The 21403-nt window shown below is 38.3% G+C and overlaps 1 protein-coding gene across 3 annotated transcripts in view; it reads right to left on the bottom strand.

The window, feature by feature from the left end:
- RSBN1L (round spermatid basic protein 1-like) overlaps positions 1-21403 on the bottom strand; it is a 51856-nt gene that overhangs the window by 2821 nt on the left and 27632 nt on the right. For 2 of the 3 annotated variants that reach the window (XM_010580926.1, XM_010580927.1), the window contains 4 exons: positions 20185-20828; positions 7832-7969; positions 7496-7638; positions 4023-4190 (listed from right to left, as the gene is read on the bottom strand). In XM_010580926.1, coding sequence (XP_010579228.1) covers positions 4023-4190; positions 7496-7638; positions 7832-7969; positions 20185-20828 — 1093 coding nt within the window. The remainder of the gene's footprint in view (positions 1-4022; positions 4191-7495; positions 7639-7831; positions 7970-20184; positions 20829-21403) is intronic. The other variant, XM_010580928.1, reaches the window with a different exon arrangement.

Raw genomic sequence — 21403 nt, 5'->3', positions numbered from 1 at the left:
CGCCCCTCGGCCGCAGCGGGGCCGCACGGCGCGCTCCGCCCTGCCGGGGCCCGGGCAGGGGCTGATGCAGCAAAACCGCCCGACGCCGCTCACAGCGGAATGGATGGGCAAGCGCTCCTTTTAAAAAGGGCAAGATGGGCATCTCTCTCCCTCTCTCGATTTCCAGTTCTGTCCTCTATCCCCAAAAACTGCTTTTTGCCTTTCAACATATATATACACACACACGGGGTTATTAATGTTCTAAGCAGCAGGCAATCGGGTACAGTTCATTGGGCTTTTTAAACTGACAAGACACGTTTATTTTATTTAGGTCATGACCTCAAGAGAGCAAAAAATAACCAGTCTAAGGCTATTTTCGGGGGGAGGGGGGAATCCCAGATCAGCTACTGAAAGCACACTAGGGCGAATTTTCGGACAACATATTTTACTTTCAATTTTACAAAGATTAAAATGTCTCTCTGTATTTTGGTCTATGCACTCCTAAAGAGGATTTAAGCACTGAAAGAAAAAAGCTTACAGAAACATCTCTGGCAAAAAGAAAAAAATACTAGCTACATTAATCTACTTTTTATAATGCAGATATGTTGTTGGGGTTTTTTTAAAATACGTATCTGCACCTGGAGTTAACAATATTTGTAAATGAAGTTAAGAATTAAAATAAATACAAAGAATATTTGCATACTAAAAGAACTTCAAAGCAATGTTTTCACAGCAGTGTCTACTCTGTTTTACCCATTATACAGGACATAGTTAATGATTCTTTTAAATCATTCCTTTCCTCAGCCCCTATATATACGTACAACAGTATGCCTTACCAACTCTGTGCTGCACCTCTATCACAAAACATGACATTCCTTTTGCAAACACAACAGAGAAAAATTGCCAGATAATTTGTAATTCTGCATTTGCAGATTTGATATTTAGCGCAACTTTGAGATTCTGTTTTGTAAAACCTAAAGTTTAGAGGGTGACGTTGTCCCCCATGCAAAACAGTAGCAGAGTAGTTCAGTCAGATGTCCAAAACAGACAGTAAATCCAAACAGAACTGCAAGATGACTTCAGAAAAATCCATTTAAGTCCCTACTAGAGCACTGCTAGAACTATTTTTGGCAATAATTTTTTTTCCTTAACCTCATTCTTTGAAAGGGCTGGACTCTTTTTGCTGTAACTTTTCAAAACAGATTCAAGACTACAGGTTTTACCATGAATATTTCTGACCTAATGTATAATATAACAAATTCCTATGATCCTATAGAGAAGCACTAACAACTTCACGCTCTGGAACAAACTTGAAAAGCTGCTTGCTGAAGCACAGGATAGAGGGGTTTAATTTTGCCAACAACGCCATGAAGTGCCTTTTGCTGTTCCTGTAAAAACCCACCCAAGTTTCCCACGTACAAATCTTCAAAGTTTCCATAATTTAAAATTTCACTGGCTTTTCATAAATTCTAAAGCGTGCTTGGTACACCTACAAAAATGGCATTAAGTAATCAGCATGATCACAACCCCAGCGTTTATCAGACTTCAATGCAGTGCAGTCTTTAAAATGTTTGCTAGCAATAGCCAGAGCTCTTCTACAATTTGCAAATATTCACAGAAACAAAAAAAAAGATCATAATCCAGTAATTTTACAAAACATCTCAAATCAAGAGCCTGTCCTATCTGGGAAAGCAAAAATTATTGTTTTGTTCTTCCAAATAGTATGTTTTGTTTCCAGTTCTGTGCTCTATCCCCCAAAACTGCTTTTTGCCTTTCAACAGTTCTGTTCCTGTCTTTTCTGAAAGACACTAGTTATCCTACCTAACATTAGCATTCATGCTTATCAACTACTAAATAAATCCCACTTTAAAGTCTACAGCAACTTCTTGATAACAACGCTTTTTTTGCACACCCAATTCATTTTTATACTAACTAAACACAAACTAACAACTCAGTTCAGCAAGTCTATGAACTGCTTTGTTTTCTCCTCACAGAACACATGAATTTTACATATGGTATATCATCATTAGAACATGTGCATTTTTACTGCAATAAGTACCCTGATCACCCCTGGAATATCTCCAACTTTCAGTTTTGTTCAACTACTCAAACAGACTTAAAAAAACAAACAAAAACAAACAAACAAAAAAACCCACCAGATTTTTCCAACTTCCATGCATGTTGTTTCCCTTAAAATAAATCTACCCACAGCTTACAAATTACAGTGAAGCTAGTATCTGAAATTATTTTAATGTCTTACATTAATGATGCTTCATTATCCTAAGCCCTGATTAGTTCTCTTCATGTAAGTACAGTGATGTGGCTTTTCAAAATTATGCAAAAAAGTGGAAAGGGAAAGGAGAAATTATCACTGAGGTCAAATCAAGCTTGAAATACATAATTTTTGTGTTGATTGTGTTACATATTTTCCTCCTCTACATATATCAGTCCCAAATTTTTTATTCTGCATTAAAAGATAAATTTTCAGTCCTTACACTGAAGTGCTGATAGTTCCCCCCCCCCCCCCCAAACTTTCAAAAAGTACTTGAAGTACTTTCAAGTTTGTTGGACAGTTTTGCTTAGTTTTGCCTATTTTCAGATCACTTTTTATTCTACGTAATTTTTATTTTTACTGATTCATTTATTTTTTCAAGTTTAAAAGGAGTTTTAATGGAAGTTGCATAGACACCCTTTTCCACAGGTTCCAACATATCAGAGAAGATAATGGTTTAGATCTAAAAAGCCAGAAAATTTGTTTTTTAGAATGTAAATGAACATGTAATGATTTCCAAGGGAAGAGAATCTTGTTATGAAGGTATAGGATGAGAATGGGAAGTTCCCACAGACACTTAAATTACTATAAATTTAAATTTTTATTAATTCCCACAGGCACAGAAGTTTGGGGAGTGGGGTTTTCTTTGGTTTGTTTGGTTGGGGGTTTTTTTCCTTTCTTTGATAAAGCTTTGAGTCTCTCTCTCACTCATATATGTGCAAATTGTAATTTAAGATAATCAGATCTACACAGTATCTCAGATCTTGCCCTGCTACCACTGTTCAGTCTTAATTCACTCCAGCTTCTCACAATCAGAGCAAGCAGGAAGTTTAAGGCTTCAGCTATCATCAACCTGCAGAGGAACTGAACCGCAAAACCTCAGAGCCCAAAATACAAACACATTAACATCAGAACAATCCAGTTCTTCCCCAACAGCAAGTATTCGATTTTCTGTCTCAATGAACTCATGCACTCTAACACAAATTTGCATCATTTCATCCAAAGGGATTTCACTCTTCTCATTTCTAGACAGACACAAAGAGGAAAAGGTGTTTTTAGTGTTTATGTATTCAAAGGTAACCTCCAAAACTAAGGTCATTGTCTCAAACCAGGATCAGAAGATCCTGAAAAATGCTTCTTAGATCTGGGCCAGGAAGCCCATGATTACAGGCTTTTTATTTGGCTAAAATATAAACAGATGTAAGTGAGATACATTCATTTCCTGAATCTCATATAGGAATTCCAGAGACAGACACCAAAGAATATCACACAGCCTCTGACAGGGTTCTTTCTGGGTGAGCTACCATAAATAAATCAGGTTTATAACAGCCATGACTTTGAAGCAGAAGCATAAAAATTCTGCTCATCTCCAGACAACACAAAGAATTGCCAGAAAGTCTTGATGTGCACCCCTGAGGCAGAAACTCACATCAGTCCATATGCACTATGTAAAGTAAAACAAAGTGTGAGGTGTTTTTACATCTAACATTAACTCAGTTACAGCAACTCAGTTATAGATTAAAAGTGTCATTGCAAGGCACCTTTCTCATTTCAACCACACGGCACAACTGTATGCAATGTAGCAGAGGGCAGACAAACACATCTAGTGCACATAGATGGGGGAGGGTGGGGGAAGGCCAGTATCTACTAAGTCTTCATTAAATCTCTAATACTAGATTAACCTATTCGGTGTTCCTTCTACCAATTATAAATGGAAATTCAGGCAAATATTTTTTCAAACAGCTAGGTGAGTAGGGCAATCGACACATACCACTCTCCACAGTGCACAGCCTTCAATACTCCCACAGCAGCTGTAGTCTGTCGTTCAAAACCTTGTCCTATGTGATCTGCATGAGCTCGTGTCCGGTCTTCAAATAGCATTTCACGGGGTTCACTGGTTCGAGGTAGGTACTGCAAGTTTTTTATTTCATTGGTAGTTCTGTATAAGAAAAACAGTATTAGTGATACAGAAGTTTCTCTTAATTACCTAACGTCCACCATAGCCAATAGGATTGTTTTTCTCCCTTCAGTAAGACCATGTAGTCAAATTAGAAAAAACAGTAACATTTAGGGCAAATTAAAAGTGTGATGGGCTATGCAAAAAATCAGAATACCTATGCAATAAAAAAAAGTTTAAAAAAAAACCAAAACACAACAGCACAGCATCAGGGCCCTGAGTGCACTAAAAGGCCCTAATGAGTGAGCAGCCTCACCTGCAGTCTCCACCCACAAACCCAGACAAAGAGCCCAGGAGCTGTATTTAAGCTCAGGCCTGGGCCTTCAGTCCTGGCCTGAGCCATGCTGCAGGAGCACTGGTCTTCACCTCACAGCCAGAGGTGTGCTGGGCCACAGACTTGCTTCCCAGCTTGGCCTCAGAAGGGCTTTGTCATGATGGACCTGCCTGGCAAGTCACTGGACCTGATCCTCACTGGCAGACTGACTTGCTGGCTTGACCTCAGACCTGCTCCAGCACCACACACTTCCCTGACACACTGGAGTCTGGGCTGAATCCAGTCCCCAAACGCCAGGTCTGCCCTACCTACCTTCCTCAGGAACTGTGAGACTGGGCCCCACCACGGTCAGCCCCTGACAGGGAATTGACAGCCTTTGCTGCTTCCTGACTATTAGATATACATTTCAATTGTCCCTGAAGTCATTCTTCATCATTCATGTTTCTACCAAACCGCTGGGAAATGTGTATGTGTGTTTAGTTCCATGTTGCAGAACTGGGAATGAGAAGCAGCAAAAGATTATTTCTTCAGGGTTTAATGAGAGTGAAGGGAACGCTGCAGAGCGGGAACAGAGCCACAAGACCATTTTCTTGGCCACCTGGAGCCAACATCATGTGTTACATTTTTCCAAGAGCTCTTCATAATCATAACATATCCAAGGTTGGAAGGGACATCTGGAGACTGTGTAGTCCCAGCCTCCCTCACTCAACTAGAGCAGGTTGCTCAGGACCACATCCAGTCAAGTTTTGAGCAACTCCAAAAGCTCTCTGGGCAACCTGTCCTAGTGTTCAACCATCTGTACAGTGATTTTTTTTTTCTCCTTGTTTTAAATGGAAGTTATTGTAATTCAGTTTGTGCCCATTACCTCTGGTCATGTCACTGAGCACTGCTGAAGAAAGTCCTTCTTACAACCTCCCATCAGATGCTTAAACACATTGGTACAATCCCACTGAGCCTTCTTTTCTAAGTGTAAATCCCAGTTTTCCCATGCCTGCCTTTTACGTCACCAGATCTGCTCCAGTATGCCCAGGTCTGTCTTGGACTGCCAAGCCCAGAACTGGACACGATACTCCAGATGTGTCTCACCAGTGGTGAGCAGAGGGAAAGAATCACTCCCCTCAACCTCCTGGCAGTGCTTTTCCTAATCCTGTCCAGGGGGCTGCTGGCCTGCTTTGCTACAAAGGCACACTGATGGCTTATGGGCAACCTGTCATCCAGCGGGACCCTCAAGTCCTTCTCTGTTGGGCTGCTGTCCAGCCAGTTGGTCCTCAGCCTGTGCTGGTGCAGGGGGTTATTCCTCCCAGGCTGTGGGGCTTTGCACATCCCTGCGTTAACTTCGCGTGTCCACCGAGTCGGGCCGTTTCTACAGCCTCTCAAGGTCCCTCTCACTGGCAGCGCAACCCTGTGGTGCATTAACCACTCCTTCCAGTTTTCTATCGCTTGCAAACTTGCCGAGGGCGTGCTCTGTCCCATGATGCTGGCCATTAATGAAGATGTTGAACAGTATTGGCGCAAGGTATCAATGACCGGGTTACTCCAGTAGCCACTGTTTTCCAGCTGGACTTTGTGCTGCTGATCACAATCCTCTGAGCATGGCAGTTAAGCCAGTTCTTGATCCACCATGCTATCCATCAGTCTAGTTTGTCCTTCATTAATTTGTCTATTAGGATGTTATTTGAGACAGGTGTCCAGTGTGGGAAGCCTTGCTAAATTCAAGATAAACACCACCCCTGGCACTCCTCTCATTCTGTGAGCCAGTCATTTTGTTGTAGAATGCTATCAGGTAGATAAGGCATGATTTCCCCTTTATAAATTAATACTAGCTACTCCCAATGATCATCTTGTCCCTCATGTTTGAAATGGTGTCCTTCCCAGGATGAAGGTGAGTCTGACCAGCCTGCCGTTCCCCAGGTCCTGCTTCTTACCCTTCTAAAGGATTGGAGTGACATTTGCATTCCTCTAGTCCTCAGGTACCTTTGCCAATTGCCATGACTTCTCAAAGACAATCAAGAGTGGCCTTGCAATGATACTGTCCAGCTCCCACAGCACTTGTGAGTACAACCCATCAGGTCCCATGGGCTTGCATCTGTCTAATCTCTATGTCTAATATGTTCCTTAACCTAATTCTCTTCCACTGAAGGAAAGTAGTCCTTGCTCCAGACATTCCTACTGTCTCTGGGACCCAGCATTCCTGAAGGTAAATCTCACCGGTAAAGACAAGGGCAAAGAAAGCATTGAACATCTTGGCCCTTTCTGTGTCCTTTGCCTCCAGGCCCTTTGCTCCATTCAGTAGACACCTTATATTTTCCCTAGTCTTTCTTTTGCTGTCTATATTCCTGTGGAAGTCCTTGCTGCCCTTCACATCCCTTGCCAAATTCAACTCCAGATGATCTTTGGCTTTAACTGCATCCCCTTTATGGTTGGACAGTGTCTCTATACTCCTTCTGAGGCACCTGACTCTGCTTCCACCTCTTGTGTGCTCTCTTTTTATGTTTGAATTTTAAACAAGAGAACCCCAAAGACATAATTTCTCAAGACAAACAATATTCCAAGTTCTGCAGAGGACATCCTTACTCTTAAGCTGGTTCTTATACTCAGTATTACCTGATGTTACCTTTCAGACACAGAGATGTTACCTTTCAGACACAAGAAAAGCCCTTATCCCTGAGGTCTTTAAACATCCACTCACATTTAAGAACAGGGGTATTAATTCCAGTCTCATGGCATACCTCAGTATTTGTATGCCTGTTCACATTTCCCTGCAGTTTTCACCTTAAATTCCTACTAAAGCTCCAAAAAGGAGCAGCAGCTTACTTGGCCAGACAGTAAAAGTTTAAAAAAAAAAAAATCCACATCCTTACAAAAGAAAGCAACTTAAAAGTATATTTTGAGATAAAGATTTACAGAAATTTATGTAAGATACAGTATCAACCACTAAAAGGTTTCCGATAAAATTAATTTGTAGAGAAAGAATACTAACCAGACATTTATCAAGCAAAATAATTCAACATACCTCTTCCTTTTGAAAGGTGACTTTGGCATGTCAGCCACAGGGATCATCTGTTCTCCTGGACGTACCCACATAATGGGACCATCATCACTGTCTTTACGACTCTCTAATTTTAAACTAGAAAGTGTTCCCCATGGCAGTGTACACTAATGGGAAATACAAGCCACAATTTTGAAGTGAGTTACTTGAAAAACTTTTTAAAAACAGCCTTTATCTGTCACGATGAAAACATTTATTAGACCCCTCAATTATCTAAGTATCACATACTCTCACTTTATTATAACAATACTAGACAGTATATTTTCCCCCTTGTCCCAACCCACTCCCTTCTGTCCTTACTTTTAAGAAGGGTGATTCTTCCAACATATCAAGGAATTCAGGGAAGTAATCCCCCACTTCCTCATCAACTGCTCCAACCAGGCTGATCTGTCTCATTGGGCCAGCTCTATACGTACCATGAGAGTATGTTCTTTTTACCTACAAGTAGAATATGACAGCAAAAGTTATACCGAGTCCACTACTGCTCAAAGTCTACATTCAATAAACACCTTTAATCTCTATGCTTGTGTTTTCTGATTGATATTAGTCCTACAGTCTTCAGTATACTTAAGATTATTATTAAGTCAATTACTATAAACTCATCACGAAAAGACACAGGTTCTTATTAAAGATACGTGACAACTGGTATTTTATTTATTTTAAAGTCTGAAGGTAAGATTGAGTAACTATTTATTGCCTTTCAAGAAAATAATATTCCTAAGTAGTAACTGTGAACAGCTATTAATGTATGTTCTGCTCAGTAACTAGTAAATAAGAATTCTTACCCAGACTACTCCAGTCTAGCTGAATTTTTACCTTTTTCCTGTAACAGTTAGGCAGAACCCTGACTTGCAACTAGTTAAACTCAAACATTTCCTCTGCTGATCATCCTCTCCAGTATGGCCTCTGTGTGAGCACATTAACTGGAGCTATTTATCACAGGGAAGACAAGGCTTATAAAGAGTTAGTACAGGAAGAGAGAGGATGACAGATACTCCTTCATTTTTGCTGTGCTAACACATCTTGTGCTCCCTTAAAACTTTAAGGGCTGTAACAGACACCTCTCATGAAAAATCTTTTATTTTGAAATTGAACAGAATCACATATTGTTATAAGGGGTTTTTTTCAATAATCCGATGTCATGTTATATCAACAAAATACTTGGGCATGAGATTGATGAGGATTCACTTCCCCCTTAAGCTTCCGATCTCCTATTTAACAAGCTGAAAGACACAGTAGTATTACTAGATGAAATATGACCAGATTAGAACAGATGGAAGAGCAGATGGATTACTGCACAAACCAAGTAAGGCTCTTGCACTGCATCTCTAGACATTCTGCATCCAAAGCAAGAAAAGAAAAAAGGTGCAAGGAAAACAGTTAATGAAGTACTGCTTAGCTATGGTCCTCACCCAAACAGACCATTAAAATTCCTAGCAATTACGGCAGCGCAGAGGAGAATTAGCAGTTGCTCCTGAAAACAGGACTAAATCATACAACATGGAAAAATACTGTGCCCTTCTGAGAAGCCAGATTGATGTAACCAGACGCATTTCAGAAATGCAGAACCAAATACTCTTCTTAAGATCATCTCAGTCATCATACACACCCAGGAAATGGAAGACTGACTAGAAGTAGGATTTAAAAAAAAAAGTCTGAGCTAATGTAATGGGAAGCCATCACAGCCATACTGAAAAGAGCAGTACTGCTAGAACAGAGTATTCTCCTATTCTCCAAATCCTTAGTCATACATTCCTGTAGCTTTTTTTGTACCAACAGCTGGTGATTTTGTGATAAAACATCAGAAAACATGCATTTCTGCTGAATCAGCATCAGCTCAGTCCTCAGCTTTACCTGCACTGGCACAAAGCACCAGGAGCTCACACAACTAAAGCACTGGGACAAGGAAGGGAGACTCGTAATTATCGGCTTACTGTATAGACCAATTCCAAAGTACCCTAAAAAACAGTTTCTGAAGCTACAGTTAGTCGTAAATCTGTTACTCACATTGTTCACTGATAAACCTAACATGCAAAAGGACATTTCTTCCACTGGTATGAGGCTTAAAATGCCACCATTGCAAGCCAGGATATTAAGCTGCTATTTTAATCTACACCTCTGATTAAAGCGAATCATTTTTTGCCTTTTTCCTTGCTTCCTTCTGCTATCACTACCATTCTCCCAAGTAACAAGTGATAGGACAAGAGGAAGTGGCCTCAAGTTGTGCCAGGGGAGCTTTAGATTGGATATTAGGAAAAATTTCTTCACCAAAAGGGTTGTCAAGCACTGGAACAGGCTGTTCAGGGAAGTGGTTGAGTCACCATCCCTGGAAGTTTTTGAAGACATGCAGATGTGGTGCTTAGGGACATGGTTTAGTGGTGGACTTGGCAGTGCTAGGTTAATGGTTGGAATCAATGATCTTAAAGGTCTTTTCCAACCTAAATGATTCTATCATTCGCATAGTCTATGATAAACTAGTTGTGGAACTACTCCAACTGAAAACTCTACAACTGCCCCAAAAACTACTAACTGAAGTGAAGTTAGGAGAGGCTGTGAAGCTTTCAGATGATCAGTTCACCTGTCTGGCTTTGGTACCACTATGTGTTGGCAGTGAAGCATAACATCAGCAAAGTGTTTAAGTGCAACATAATCCTTGCTTAAAATAGATCAATTAAGAAATTTCTTATATATTCCTCAAAAGACCATATCACTGAACGTTAAAACTGAAAGATCAGCTCAACTTCTTTAAGCATTATTTGTCCATCCCAATTCACTCCTAGCTCTCCTGATCAATTATGTTCCCCTCATTCACCAGGTAGAACAGATTCCTTTTCAAGATCCAGCTCAGGAGAGGTGAAATACCAAAAATAATGCTAAGATAATGTCAAAGTCACAAACGATGAGCGGTTTCTTCTGGGACCATATTCAGAGTCATATTGTTGCAAATACAGAATGAAATGTTTGAGCATTTAAGAACTCCGTGGTGGGTTAACCCCAGGCAGCAGCTAAGTACCTTACAGCCCCTTGCTCATTCATACCACCACCACCCCTGTAACAGTGAGAGACATGGGAGAGCACAGGAAAAGCAAGGAAATGCATGGGTCCAGATAAAGACAGTTTAGTAAGTGAAAAGAGGAAAGTGAAGAAAAGAGGAAAAACACCAAGTGGTGTTTTATCACCACTCATTACCTCCCACAAGCAGACTGATGACCAGCTAGTCTCCAAGCAATAGCTACCTCCCAGACCAATGCTCACTCCTGGCCCCCTCAGTTTTTTATTGCTGAGCATGATGTTATATGACATGGAACATCCCTGCAGTCAATTTGCATCAGCTGTCCCAGCCATGTCCCCTCCCAGCTTCTTGCCCACCCCAGCCTACTCACCAGGGGTTCCAGAATGAAACAGGGAAAAAAAAAAAAAGTTGTGACACTACACAAGTGCTGCTCGGCAATAGCCAAAACACCACTGTGTTATCAACAGCTCTAGTCACAAATCCAAAACACAGCCCCATAATAGGCTGCTATGAAGAAAATTAACTCTGACCCATCCAGACTCAGCATAAACAGAAAATAAATTTGTGCTGGTGATAAAAGGGGAAGATCTGCTCTTTTTCCCTTCTTTCTTGCTAGCATTAGGTCTTCCAAAGACAGACAGGGAGCCAGCTTAGGGAACTGATCTGATTTTAATCCACAAGTTACCTGAAGAATAAATATATTTATTTATTTTAGGAAATTATATAAATAAGAATTAAATAAAGACATCGGCCATAAAGACTAATGCCTGGCCAGAAAGAACAAGAGGGAATCTGGAAGAGCAGGCAGCTGTTGCCAGTGAAAAAAGTGACTCCTATTTCATCTCTTTCATGGGCTGGGTTAAAGCACCCTGAACTCTAGTCTCAGGTCAGGTGTTGCTATTTAAATGGCACTATCTTAGATTAGGCTAAAGAATTAGAAAAACAAATATAAAAAGGTGAGATCATTCTTAGAGGGAGGAACAAGCTGGCAAACAAAATAAATTTTCACTCACTCCAAAATTAGACTGGTACTAAATAATAGTGAGACAACACCAAAAACCTTCCATTGATGTTTGACCAATCACAAAAGTAAAAATTAATCCTCTTAAAGACAACAACAAAAGAAATATAATCTATGGCATTTTAGATAACAGCAACACTTTCCTTTTACTGTCAATATCCTTTGGCTGGTTTGTTCATAGGAAGAGAAGAAGATTCCTCTATATATTTCTAAAATCACAAAAACAATGCTGATGTACTAAAACCAGTACTTCTTCATCAAACTCTATATATTAAATTATGCACTGACCAGAAATCAAATATTATGCACCTTTTAAAAGGTAATACTCCTGAATGTAGTTTTACAGGTTACAGTGTGACTATGTTTTTAGAATGTTACAAATTTGCTCAAATAAATAGCTGGAACAATCTAAATCCAGAATAAAAGAAGAAATCAGTTATACACACTTTTTCTAGCAGGTGGTCAACATGATTAGAATCAATATGCATACACAAAATATCACCAATGAAATACAGTATAATACAGTAGACAGGTAAAATAGAGACATATAGCTGAATAAATACGACAGCCTAACTTCCTCCTTCTTCTGTAGCTTAAATTTGAAGTATGTCACCTAAAAACGCAAAAGGACACTGTGTCATTCTCTTGCATCAAGTTAATGGAAAATTAGGACAGTAAAACCAACTGAATTCAGAATTAGTAAAATTTGAGAATTATCTGCTTCTGTGACTAGTATGGCATCAACTGGCTTAGTGTAACTCCACTTGCTCAGTTTTAAGTAAGGAGTTCTAGAAAGCAAATATTTTGGCATAAACACCTTGGTGTCTAAAAGAATCTGAAGACTAAATCTGAATATATATATATATAAAAAATACTGACAACAATATATTTGAGCATTATCATCACACAGATAGGAAACATTTTAGACACTATATGTTATAGATGTCTTTTTCAAACAGAAAATGGAAACAAACTGGAAGGAACAGTCCAGACAAACCAAGCATTTCAAGAGATTAATTTAAAAAGTGTAAACTGGGGCAAGTCACAACTGAATTCCTATTTTTAATATAGTAAGGGGTGGGGGGTTTTTTCAGTTGAAGTTCTAACATTTTCCTGCAAGAATTTTAAAGGTTTAAATTTCTTTCAGCTTTTCAGCTTTAAAACCAGGAAGTCTGGAAAAGCAGTCCTCATAGAACAACAAAAAAATCCAAACTCACTGAACCCAAAATAATTTCAAGAAACCCACAAAGAAAGCCCCACCAAAGACCAACAAAAACATTAAATCACCATAAAAATATGCTGGGAGATCAGAGGGAACAGTGGGTTTCCATTTCACTACACAAGTGCACAACCAATGCACTTACACATTTTTATCTTAGAACTGAAAACATCCAGCTTCACATTCACTGTTTATTCCTCTAAATGTGTTATCTCAAACGCTATAGTCATGAAGGGGCAACATATCATTCTTTCTTATTTGGTACATTTTGAACAAGTGCAGAAAAGGTTTTCTGTTCCTTGCCAACTCTTTTCAAATCCTTCAATGCTTACATATATTTTCAGTTCCAAATGGGAACCAATACTGAGGCATCAAAACTTCAATAAACAAATATTCATCAAAATGGCTCTGAGCTTAAAAATACTTGCCAATCTACTTGGCTACTCTTTACTTTTAAACCACATGTAGTACCTTTTTTTTTTTTTCATGTCAGGATTCTGGTATCAGAGTAAGATGCCTTGACAATTCTAGCATTACTCAAATGTGATCCATTATCATTAAAGCTTTAATTTCAACAAATATACCATTTCCCAGTTGGAAGTTTCTGGAAATACGATCCCAAGATTTCTAGTGCAGTATAGTTCCTCCAGTGTCCTTTTACCACTGTAGTTTATCACTTCACACATTTCACCTTGCAGCTGAAATCCTGAAATAGTACGATGGATGGACGGACATTTTTAAAAGCAAAATGACCTATTATTGTGAATTCCAGCAACACTAAAACAGTGAAGCAATCAAAAAAGAATTAAAAAACCATCATTTAAGAATAGCATCAATTAGATACCTTCATGGAAAATGATCTTGTGAAAGCAAAGTAGCTATTACACTCTTGTAACTCAGGAAGATCTATGACAAGGTTCAGTCTCAGATCCTGTCCAAGCTGCCAGTACAAACTTCTACGGTTTTGTTTAGGTTTGTTTTTTGTTAATACAGATTATGTGACCAAAAAGAGCAGCATACAACTGTCATTTCATATTTATTGGCTGAAACTGTCAAGAAGCAATCTGGAAAGGCAACTATTTTCTAAGTGGAAAACAAATGAGCACGTGTTGCAGATTTTTAATGTCATTCCACATGAACTGATTCTTTGTTCGGTGGTATTCAATAAGTAAATACTTCTTTGCTTGGAAGACAATAGGCTACCATCATCCATCAAAAAAGTCTCTTACACAAGTCTTATGGATTATTAGATAAAAAAAGGAATAAGGCAATATATATGCTTTAACAGAGCTAAAATTCAAATTTTCATCATCCAGAAGGTGGGAGGGGTGGGAAAGAGGCTGTACTTTAGGGAACTTGGATAACAGCACGCAGTTGCTAAAAACAATCAAAACTTTTTAATAACTAACCAAACATTCAAAAAGCTTTAAAGGAGCGAGTTCTATTGAACACAAAATTCTACTGAAAGCTACTGAAACACAACTGAGGAGACACATAGTTCCAATATAAAGAACTCTTTCCAGAACACAGGAAAATAACACAGTATATGGAAATAGACACTGTATAAATCTTTAATGATAAGAAAAAGAAACACTAACCCATTATTTCAGGTTTTCTTTAAAGAAAAATATTTTCAACAATTCCCCTCAAATACTAGAAGAACAAATATTTTCCAGCAGGATTTCACAAATTAGAAAAGGAGTAAACAGCAAAAACGTCTCTGCAAAAGAAACTTTTAAGAGCTAAACAAGGAGGACAGCAAAGAGAAGATAATACTAAAAGGGGCTAAAAGAGAACTGGAATGAAAAGCTCTGTGTCCAGAATTTTAAGAAATGAGGACAACCATTCTTTTGAAAAGTCACAACACAAACATGAACTATCATTACTGTTGCATTTCTTCCTCCAAAATACTCACGTTATTCTTTAGACTACCTGAATATCCAGTGTCCATCACAGTTAACATAGACAACATGGAATAAGCTACTTCAGACTGGGAAAAACAACCAACAAAAATTATTTCTCTGAAGATGCAAACTGCCTGCTGTTATGGAATGGGGTTGATTGTGTAGTACCACACTCACCCTTGAGCTACCGCTGGTATAATAAACTAATATAGTTTGCTAACTAAGCAATAAAACCAATCGCTCAGGAGTAGGTTAAGTTTTCTGGTGGATTAATGAAACAAACTGGCTCACCAGTTTGAGAAGCACCACAGCTTGGCAGAAGAACACGCAGCTGGGAGGAATGAAGCAAGGAGGACACTCTCTTTTAGCAGCAACAGGTACTAGATGGGGTCTGACAATTTGACTAACTGCACTCTGAGCAGCGTAAAATACAACTGACTTTTCCTGAACTAAATAGGCTTAATGATGAATATCCTCACATAACTTACTGCCTTCCTACTGTAGGGTAAAAAGAAACAAAGCTTTAATAAATCAGTAAGAACTCAAAAACACAAAACAGATTCTTCAAAGCTGGAAAAAGATAAACTCTTAAGATAAGGATCTTCTAAGAAATAGATGTCAAGAGAAGCAAGACAGAGAAGACTTAGAGACCATTTAGCCTAGTTTCAATTTCCAGAAAAAAAAACAGTTAGCTGGATACTCCTGTCTGTCTTAACCATCTAGAAAATAAGATGGTAAAAGCTAATAAATATGGACATGTCAAAAAAAAAACAATTAAGTCAAACTAACCTTTCTTTCTATGACAGCATACACTTTTTCAAAGGACCAATATATACCTTGACATTTGATATTTGCATTATCCTCTTAAAACTGCTACAGAAACATGGTCTAGTAACAGCAAACATTGGACACTTAATTTGTCTGTGTTCACATAACTACCAATATAAAAGGTCCAATTTTGTGGCATGCAGCAAGGATCTTTCCTCTGAACACAATGTATGCTTATGAAACCTGCACATAACACAAAGCTGCAAGCCTACTACAGGAAAGGATCAAAACTAGCAAGATCTTTGATAAACTGGAAAAGAGATCTGAATACACAAGATATAATTCAATTTGAATAAAAGCAAAGAACTACACTCCCATATATATAATTAACTACATAAAAATGAAAAGGGGAGTGACTCACTCAGCAGGAGCTGCTGCTACAGCAGATCACAAACTGCTCTGAAAAAGGCAGGAATAGATAAAGAGCAATAATTTGCAAGACACTTAAGGCAATCTTCTCATACTCCTTGACAACAATACACAAGGCAGACATTGTCCATTTTCAGTACTGTATTTTAAGAGAAATAAGGATGACTGAAGAGAACGTAAGGGGAGAGCAGCAAGACCAATAAGGATATAACATGTAATGGTGGACTGAAATAACTCAAATTACTGAATCGGGGGGGGGGGGGGGGGGGGGGGAAGAGCTGTTAAGCAATCTTGAAATACAGAGAACACTGAAAGAAAAGCAGAAAAACTCTTTGCCTTGTCCACTAAAGATCAGAATAAAAGCACTGGCAGGAGGATTAAGATAAGAGGACGATCAAGAAAAAAAGATTTTTCAACAGATTTCTTTGAGAAGTGTGGAATCACCTAGAGCTCTCCAGCAAACACATCAGACAAGCATTTGCCAGATATGTCTTAAAAATAGTCAATATTGTCTTGAAGCACAGGAATTGTTGAGTATTGCTCAGCATTTTTTTTCACCTGTACGAAGAAGCTGCCACTGGGACAAGACTGAAGCACAGTAAAAATCAATCTGCTAAGCATTGTTATGGTTAAACACCAAGTGTACACTTCGGGGTTTCAGCAAGGCAGTAAAAATTTACACTTGCCCAGCATGAAGACACAGTAATGGGTTCAAAACATTAAGGGTATTTGCCTCAACAGCACTAAATAGTTTAACTGATGTAAGCTTCAAATAGGTGGCAAAAGTTTATTATTTACATTCTTTGAAATCCTGGTAAAAGCCTGACAAGTAAGATTCATAGCTATCAGGTAACTGATGCAGCTGTTGCCTTCTACACAATGGAGCCCAGGGATGTACCTGAAGCAGACAATTTTCCACCACCAGAAAGAATGACTTACTGGCTACAAGGATAGCCACACTAATTCCGTTTTGCCCAATCATAGAAACAGTCTGGCTAAGCCTTACAGACAGTTCACAGAAATAGAGCTGTTCCACTAACCTAAAAAATTTTAAGAATTAAGGTGTACTTAAACCAAGCTAGGTGGTGAAAAACTCCCTAATTCCTCTCCCCCCAAAATTTAAAAGCTAATTCTGCTGAGACAGAACCAGTTCCAACAACAAACTCCTCTTTCCTGTGCCTGCTGTTTAACAAGTGAAACTATATTACTTCTGTCTGACACAGGTATATTAGGAAGCTGTGGGGAGTTCATTTTCAACTCCACAATTGTGAAAACTAAGTAAATTTCTCAAGAGATGCAGACTTTCCAGGTAGACTTAGAAGTGCTCCAAGAGTTTTGATCTCACCAACAGAATATACTGCAGAATCTGCATCTTACCACAGAACTCAGTGACTTGAAAATATGCATTAATTAAAGCAAAAAAAACCCTTCATCTGCTGCAAAACAGGAGGTGGAAGATTGAGTAGATACTGAAATAATCAACTTAAACAAAAATTCTGATAAAATACTTTATAATACTCTCCATTTTAGGCTTAGCTCACCCTTTTTTTTATACTTATTAGATCTTTTTAAATAGTTAACATTTGTCAGACTGATTACATGTGCTACAATGAGGTCTCAAAAACAACCAAAGAACCTCAAGTACTAAAGTGAGCCTCATTTCAGCGTTTTAGTTAATTAGCAAAGCAATACCCAAGTTTCTTAAGGCTAAAGAAGGTTGAGATAGACTCAAAACAGACTTAATAAAACTAAGTTCCTACTTAGACATGAGAAAGTGATTCACATCTCAACTGTGCCTATACAACAAGTGCTAGGCATTGCTCAGGCAGCTTAAGACAACAGGGAACACAGCAGCACAGAGCTTTTGCAATGTAGGAACAGAAAACTACACGTAAAATTGCACTGAAATATACTGCAACAGCACATTAGAAACCCCTTAAAAGATTCACAAAGAACTCGGTGAGACAGGAAAATATTATCAATCTGCACAAAACATAACAAGTTATGCAATTGCTTAGTACCTTTTATAAAGGAAAATAGAAACAGAAAACTGACAGGTAACTGATACTAATAAATCAGAAATTTACACACAGAAAAGAAAAATACAGCTGAGGGTTAAAACCACAAAATTTACAGCTCAGATTCAAAAAGCTCCTGTCATATCCCTGGAGGATGAGCACTCTGACAGTGTCGCTATAACTACTAGACTCTCATACTCCTTCCTAGACATCTTTGATACTGGCCCCAGTCAGAAAGGAGAATACTAAGCTAACAAAACCTTTCAACTGTAGCAGATCACCCGAGTAAGACAAAAAAAGCAGCAAGAATAAGACAAAAAATAATGAAATAAGGAAAAATAGAATCAATAGCTAGGCAACCAAGGTACTGGCTTAAATATTCCAGAAAACAGCAATGCTGCGCAGAAGACAATACGAGTAAGTCTGGCGTACACCTGTATACATTATTTATACACACTACACCCTTTATGTTAGCAAAAAATACAAGGAGCCAGCTGTATTCTGTCAAGCAACCAAATGCTGACAAGTGATAAAATGCTATGAAAACTAACCGAAAAACTGAGAGAAAACAAAGGAAAAGAAGATAACAGAACTAAACCTCTAGCCAAGTACAATACAGGTTAGAAGACAGAGTATGAAGTTGACCAGCTGAACACTGCAGTAATACAGTTTGGCTTCTTTCATCTACTGCATTCTCTCTCTGTTCCTCCTTCACTTACAGGAAAATGGGAAATTATGATCTCAACCCCAACAAACACAGGACTGATTTAACTGCAGATATTGATGATACCATTGCAATACCAAGTTAATCCATCCTCTCAGTAAAATAATTTCATTATAATTCACAAAAATAAAATTTGGGCTTTTCTTAACTATTTCTTCAGGGCAGATATTAGGACACAGCCATGCTTGCCTTAATGCTGCCCAGGACAACAGGCTGGACTTAAAAGAACATACTTAAAAAGGCAGATCCAGCTTTTTTTTTTATAAAATGACTTAAGACAGAGCAGCTCTGGGTAGCTGCCCATAACATGTTCTGTGATTTTTACTATTAAAGTAATGATTCAGTTTACATACTAAAAAAAAAGTAAATATATTTCATAGAATATTCATATTCCGTGGCAGTGGATGTTTTCTTAATCAGCACCACAAATGTTCTCCTACAGCAACATTTTACTTCTGCATATCCTTGTAGATAACACACACCTGAAATTTGTACATAAATGCAAGTGTTCCATGCAAATGTTTACATAGCCAAAGGGGGGGGGAAGCATGTTTTTCACCAAAACGATGACAGTTTAACTTATACTTGGACTCTTCATAACTGACTAAAAAGTAAAGACTAAAACAGTTTAAAAGTGTTCCATACAACATCTAAATTCACAAACAGGGAGTTAAACAGGCAATTATGAGCTAAAGTTGATATAACAGGATTGAATTTCTTCATAAATTGTTTCAGAGTATCTGTATGGGCTTTACATAATACACTCATCACCTAGGTGGCAATCTAAGAAACTTAGAAACTTTTTTTTACCCCCTGAACTTAAAAAAACCTCAAATATAAATCATTTATATGCAGCGGTAATATATCTTCTACAGCAAGTTAATAAATAGCAGAGGTGATGTTTAATCAGTAGCTGTTGTTAAGAGAGTATACAGTCATTTCTTTCTGGAAAATTTACAAAAAAAAAAAGATTCAAAAGCTGCCTGCCATTTTGCCACAACTTAAGAGCTTTCAAGAGAATACAACTAACTGTGGGGTAATGTGATGGGGTAAGGATGAAATTAGTAGCTACATTAACCACCAGCAAGTACTCCTTTAAAGATAAATTTAGAAGCCTCAAACTACAAATGCAAATAATTAACTGTGCCCTAACACGGGTTTTATGTACAACATTCTTCTGATGTATTAAAGCATTTCAGTTTTATGAAGAACTTCATACAGATTAACTACAGTTCAGATGCCCAGATAGCCACAGCTGAATCATCTTAACCCTCCAAAATTCATGGTTAAGCTTTAGCTACAGAAACAAATCCAAAGAAACCTACACACACATGCATGCAAACATTTCCCCTCCCCCATAAAATCCAACTTTGTCTCAGTTAATAGGCTCCTTATCTTTAACACTGCAGAACTTATTACTTAAAGAATTCTCTTGTTTCTAGTCTTCTGCATCATCCACACAGCACAGCTAACAGTAACTGTATTCTAAAAAAAGCCCATTCACAGTTGTTTGAAACCATTATATGACTTTAGAAAGTAAAATGTATAACCTCTTACCTGAGCATGAAAATTTGACATAGTCGTTGTCTCTATATCTTTCTTTCCCAAAATCTCCATTTTCACTGGTGAATTGGGAAAATTAAACGAAAAGTAGTCTAAAAAGTCAGGTAAATAAGTAGCTGCCCCATGAACAATACCCATTACATAGTAAGCTGCACAGTTTTCATTTTCACTAAAAACCAGACCCACAAACTCTTCTGCAAATCTCTCCATCTCCACAGGAGATAAGTGGGAGAGTTCATTACTGTAGGCATGGATAACTGATGCACCTCCATTAGGCTGGTGCTCAATATGAATCAGCTGTTTGAACTCCAATGTGTCCAACCTTTTGAGTTTATTTTGAACCCGTGGCTCCTTTAACGAGACAAATGGAAACTCACTGTTCTCTGGTATCTTGGACTCACAGTCCTTCTTGGGATCCATATTTTTCCCATTGAAATCCTTAAGATGATCATCTATGATGCCTTTGGCTTCCTGATCCTCAATATCGGAAACCAATCCTGAGCAGATGGTCTGAATGGATTTGCTGTACATTTTTGGACGCTTCCTCTTCTCATTCTCTTTATGTTTCTTTTTCTTTTTCTTCTTAACTTTTTTAATCTGTAGCTCTTCTGCATTGGTTTTTGGTTTCTCCTTCCCACCTGTTGAGAGAAAAAAATCATCTCTTAAGTATCTTCATACACAAAATATGTACTTAAAGATCAGAATTCAAAGTTACCAAAGCCCTCATCATGGCACACAAAGACCAGAGACCAATACCAATGGTCACAATGTGTATCTTACTGAAAAATGAGTAGTAAGAGACACCTGCCATGTTGCCATTATGACTGACAAAAGCTGGGGTTGGGGCATAGAGGAAATCACGATAAAAACCAAGTTTCCCAAGGCTGCTTTCACGATGAGTCACAAACCTTAATCATAGCATTTAACTGGTCATCAGCAATTATTATACCAGAAAGTTCAGAGACATTATATGACAGCTGTGAACAAACATTGCCAAACAAGGGATTTACAAATGGTCAATGAGTATCAACCATCATCAGCAAGCTGTTCACAAGAAGCCACTGCCAGAACCTACCTTGTCAGATGGCTTTACATGGTCATTCTTCCAGAACTAAATAAACTTTGTCAAAATACATGTGGAAACATCTAAAAACTGACCCCACACTTCTTTAAAAAAAAAAAAAAATCATTTAAACAAAACAAACAAAAAGCA

Source organism: Haliaeetus leucocephalus, unplaced genomic scaffold (genome assembly GCF_000737465.1).
Source record: "Haliaeetus leucocephalus isolate CR32 unplaced genomic scaffold, Haliaeetus_leucocephalus-4.0 Scaffold751, whole genome shotgun sequence".
NCBI lineage: Eukaryota > Metazoa > Chordata > Aves > Accipitriformes > Accipitridae > Haliaeetus > Haliaeetus leucocephalus.
Note: the sequence above shows the minus strand (reverse complement) of the source record. Positions and strands in the feature narration are given on the sequence as shown.